At 53.1% G+C, this 5,434-nt stretch overlaps 1 protein-coding gene across 1 annotated transcript; it reads left to right on the plus strand.

Annotated features, from left to right (window-relative positions):
* The first annotated feature begins 1,604 nt into the window (after window positions 1–1,604).
* Window positions 1,605–2,537, plus strand: LOC100340013 (olfactory receptor 13A1-like). Its single transcript, XM_002718763.4, has one exon. It carries the CDS (start codon window positions 1,605–1,607, stop codon window positions 2,535–2,537), a length of 933 nt encoding a protein of 310 aa, XP_002718809.2.
* The last annotated feature ends 2,897 nt before the right edge of the window (window positions 2,538–5,434 follow it).

Raw genomic sequence — 5,434 nt, forward strand, 5'->3', positions numbered from 1 at the left:
AGCATGATCAGGGGCCGGATGCAACCCTGATTCCATGGGGCCAGGCCCTGGAGCAGGCTCCCTGCAATGCCAGCTCCACCACAGCCATAAGGGAGCTCTCCTGTCCCCACTCTCTTCTCTTGAACTTACAGCAGGTGCAGAAGTTTGTCCACTGAGATTTATCTTCTGAGAGAGGGCTTTGCTCCAGACACATCATCAGAAAGAAGGAGAAGAGCAGATGAAGATCTCAGGTCAGAGACTCAGCACCCATCCTGGAGTACACGGGATCCTCAGAAGGTCCACACGGAGCATGACCATGAAAGCATCTAAAAATTTCAAAATTATTTTCTCCCAAAGTTTATCTTTTGATCCCATTTCCCAAAACAGATGTTCCCAGTGGAAGATGAGTCCCAGTGAGTACCACGCCAAGGAGCCTGGCTATGGGCACAGCAAGGTGGGTGAAGCCCCTGCCCCGCCAGCAGTCCAGGGTGGGAAGCGACTGCTGAGGCTAACACAGGGGCGAGACGCCGTCCGTGGTTCTGAACTGCACACTGGAGTGAGCAGCCCAGCCGCTGAAACGATCACTAGCCTGGCCAGCGCGAGAGCATGAAGGGCATAGCCCCCTGCAGGGTGTGCAGGAAGGCGTGTCCATGCTCAATCTGGCCCGCTGGCTGCGGTGGGGGTCCCCCAGGAATGTGGTGTTAATGTGGCAACAGAGATGATGGCTTTGTCTTTGGGCTGGGGAAATGTGTGGGGTTTCACCTCTGGGATTGAAAGGGGAAGAGAGCCGAATTCCTCTTTATGGAATCCATGAATAGTCTGCTGGACTCAGGGTTAATGGACTTTATACACTTGACCTTCATCTCTGCAGACTGAATTTACAAAGCTAAGGCCCCAGCAGACAGGAACACTGTAGCTCTTTGGCCACCACACTGCGGAGGGCAGAGCCTGGTGAAAGGGTCCAGTCCACACTGGAGAGGGCAACGTTGAGGGATGAAGCTGCGCAGGAAAAGCTGCTGGGGCACAAGCAGGGCCAGTGGTAGATGGAGCAGGTCACTCACTGGAAGCTTCACACGAGGCTGTGGAGCCTGACAAACCCCACCCACTTTACAGGAAGTTCCAGGCAGCCCTGCAGAGCAGGCACCGGGTTCTGCCATGGCATGAGATCTCCATCCAGCACCACCAAGGAACCAGAACAATCAGTACCAAAGTAGGAGGGACATAATCCCAGACAGGCCACTCATGTGCTTGGGGGCTGGTGGGTGTTCTAGTCCATCCTGAAACAATTCTCCATTGTTTGATGTTTTGCATGGCTGTAAGAAATGTGCAGCAAGAAGTGAAGCCACTTTCATTTGGGAGGAAAGACTGGAGAAAGCAGTGAACGTGAAGGTCCAGGACAGTCTGTGCTTCCTGCTGGCCCCAGGCCAGGGCCAGGGTTGCTAAGTTCAGAGAAACTGGGGCTCAGCACAGAGAGTAAGGTCCTAGAGAAACCAGGAAAAAAGAAGGTCATGAGATTCTTTGCACTTGTGTTGGCCGGTTGCTCTGCACTTTACTTTCTAGTCCAGCTAAGGAACGGAAGTGGCACTTCAATCTAAGGCATTTGGTTGAGAGTCAAGTCCAGGGCCATGAGCAATCAGACACGGGTGAGGGAGTTCCTCCTGCAGGGCCTCTCAGCAGCACCACAGCTCCGGGTCCTCTTCTTCATCCTCTTTCTCTCCCTCTACACCGTGGCCCTCTGTGGGAATTCCCTCATCATGGCAGCCATCGCCTTGAGCTCCAGGCTCCGCACCCCCATGTACTTCTTCCTGGCCAACCTGGCTGTGCTGGATGTCATCTGTGCATGCACAGTCGTGCCCACACTGCTACAGACTCTGGTGGCTGAGGAGACAGGCATCTCCTACGGGGGCTGCATGGCCCAGATGTACTTCCTGACGTGGTCTGTGGCGGCAGAACTGCTGCTCTTCACGGCCATGGCCTGTGACCGCTATGTGGCCATTTGCCAGCCGCTGCGCTATGGTTCCATAATGAGCCCCCAGGTGTGTGTGGCACTTGCTGGAGTCGTGTGGGGCATCAGCACCCTTGGTGCTGGGGTCAACACCTGCCTGATGCTGCGCTTGAGCTTCTGTGGGCCCAACGTGATCGACCACTTCCTCTGTGAGATCCCCTCTCTGCTGCTGCTCTCCTGTTCCTCCACATACGTGAACGACGTCATGACACTCGTGGCTGACATCTTCTTTGCCGATATTAACTTCCTGCTGACCGCGGTATCCTACAGCTTCATCATTTCTACCATCCTGAAGATGCGCACCGCCGAGGGGAGACGGCGCGCCTCGTCAACCTGCTCCTCCCACCTCATTGTGGTCAGCACGTACTACTCCACTGTCATCTACAGCTACCTGGGCCCAGATTCCAGCTACTCCCCAGGGGCAGGCAAGATCCTGGCAGTGCTTTATTCCACTGTGAGCCCTGCCCTGAACCCTCTGGTCTACACCCTGAGGAACAAGGACGTCAAGGCCGCCCTCAGGAAAGTCTTCATAGTTTTAGCAAAAAAGTTGTAATTACATGGCATCTAGGAAGCTGAAAGTTCCAAGTTTTCATGACTGGAAATATATTCATCAGGGACATGTCACACTGAGAAGCAAAAGCTAAATCGACTCACCGACAGCACCCCCATTTGGAACCACAGGCTGTGGCTGTTTCTGAATTTACAGCCACACGAGGAGGGCCCCCTAAAGCCTGCTGGACGTGTAACAGTGGGAGAGCTGAAAGACATGGACATTTGCATTAAGTGCTGGTGACAAGATGTTCCATTTATGATAAAGCAATGCAAAAATAGTGGTACAAATGTGATGCATCTGAAGGGACAGTCTCCAGACCCAAGTGCTGGTTTGGTGGCTGTCAAAGCCCCTTCCACAACACTGATGCCGTAAATCTCCCCCTGGTGCTCCTGACAGAGTGTGCGTCCTCTGAGAGCCACTGGGGTCCTCCTGTGACTCTACCAGGGTCGTGTCCAGAGCTCAGGGCACAGAGCTGGGTGAAACAACTGTGGCAGAGAAGGGAGCCATGAGGTCTGGTGGGGGCATGGTGGGAGGTTGGGATCAGTTGTCACTGGGAGTCATAGGAGAGAGAGGGAGCAAATGCAACAAGACCGTGTCCTCCATGAGGTGGACAGCAGTGTGCAGAGGGTGAACTGCTCGATGGCTCCTGCCGGGGTCATTATTGCTGACACAAGGGACCCCCCCCCAAGATGGACAGTGTGATTTGCTCTGGAGAACATGGATCCCCCTTTCTAGATGTCTCCACCCAGATTTTTTTCTGCTCAATGCAGTGCATTCTGGGGCCCCATATCCCCTACCATGGGAGCCCAGGACATTCCTTTCCCTTGTTGGTGCCATCCTCAAGACACTGGCATTGTCGATGTGCTGACCCCTTCACAGCCAATCAGGGAGTAGACAGGGCCTCGTCTCCAAGCCTGAGTGCCTAATGGGCCAGTGCCAGCCATGCCTAGCTCTGGGTGAGTAATAGCTATCCAGAGAACACCGTGGATAGAGTTAGCCTAGAGCAAGCGGGATCTTCCTCTAGAGCAGGCTATGAAGAGTCCCAAACGTGGAAGGGACACTCTCCAGAAGGCGGAAGTGGGGGATGCTGCAGAGGGAGCCACAGCCCCGCAGCTACAATGGGGAACGCATGAGAGCACAGACACAGGAATGCTGAGTAACAAAATGGAAACAGCAACTGGCTTTCCCAATAAATATTAGAACCATTTGATTCACCCATCCTAAAATCACTTCATCATGGTGGGTGGAGTGGACAGCAATGGAGCTCATGTTCCTGAGGGAAAGGTGCAGGAGGGCCCTGGAGAGAGGATGGGAAGAGTGGTGTGTGCGGACAAGTCAGGGTCAGTGGAAGGTGGAGTGAGACAAGGTTGTGAGATGATGGTGCAGCTGGGAGGAGGACAGTACAGGGGAGGGAAGGGTGGAAGGCAGGGAGAGGGTGGAGGATGTGGGAAGGGAATAGGTGAGTGGATGGTGAGATGGAAATGTTACTGGGTAAGAGGATGGAGGCTCGGGGAGAGGCATGGAGGGGAAATGAAGGGATGGAAGAAGGATGATGGACATATGGATAGAAGTGGGAGGGGAGGGGAAAACCAATAGGAGAAAGAGAGGAAGAAGGGTGGATATGTGGGTGCCTGAAGGGTGAATGGAATAGATTGGAGGAAAGGGGGAAACATGAAGAGTGTCCACAAACAGAAGAAACTGGAAAGAAGGCTCTGATGTATGGAGTGGGTGGGACAGTGGGAGATGGGAACGGGAGTGTCGGAGGCCTGAGAGCGAGGAAGAGAGGCAGGGGTGGGAGAAGCAGGAGAGGAACAATGAGGAGAAAGAGGGTGAGGGAACATGGATGGAAGGGTAGGCAGGGGCTAAATGGATGGATGGACGGGCAGATGAATGGATAGCTGTGTGGATGGATGAGTGGATGGATGAGTGGACAGGTGGGTGGATGGATGGGTAGATGTGTGGATGGATGGATGAGTTGACGGATGAGTGGATGGGTGGATGGATGTGTGGATGGACGAGTGGATGGATGAGTGGATGGATAGGTGGATAGATGTGGATATATGATGGGATTTAATAGGATGGTATGTGGAGAGCAAAAGGATAGTGATTAATTTTGTTTCTTAAATTTATGTATTTGAAATGCAGAGAGACAGAGAGAGTAAGAAAGACAGAAATCACCCACCTGCTGGCTCACTCTTAACATGGCCATTATAATGAGGGCTGCACCAGGCTGAAGCCAAAAGCCAGGAACTCAATGCAGGTGGCAGGGACATCACCCACTGCTTCCCAGGGTGTGCACTCACAGGAAACTGGAATCAGGAGCAGAGCCAGGATTCAAACTCAGGCACTTGGTATGTGATGTGGGCTTCACAAAAGGTGTTGTAACTGCCCCCAGGATCTAAGAATGTGGGTGAGGTGGATGGACACGTTCACAGACTGTGAGAAGCCAGAGCCTGCTCTCCAGAGTGCAGGCCACCCTCTCCTAAGCAGAAAGTGGACATTTCATGGCCAGTGCCAGCATAGAGACCATTATCAAAGAGGTGTCAAAGTAGAACAGAAACCCGAAGTGTAGCTTCTGAAAGTCACATGGCTGCCTCTGCAGAAGGTCACTCTGGCAATGGCTGTAGGTGAAGCAGTTTAGACTGGACCAGTTCCTTCTGGTGGGCCCTAAAATGCTGTCCACGTTTTGTCCACCCCGACTCCATCACTGCCATACACATGTGCATGTGCAGACACAGGTACATACAGACACATTCACACATAGTGCACACCCCCTCACACAGTGAACACATGTACCCACAAATGCACACATGTCAAATACACAACACAAATGTCCAGGGGCTGTCACATGGACCAGAAGTCCAGCAAAGGGGAGCCTGGAAGGAGACGTTTGGAAT

Source organism: Oryctolagus cuniculus, chromosome 15 (genome assembly GCF_051225735.1).
Source record: "Oryctolagus cuniculus isolate XC-2025 breed Fujian yellow rabbit chromosome 15, ASM5122573v1, whole genome shotgun sequence".
NCBI classification, from domain to species: domain Eukaryota; kingdom Metazoa; phylum Chordata; class Mammalia; order Lagomorpha; family Leporidae; genus Oryctolagus; species Oryctolagus cuniculus.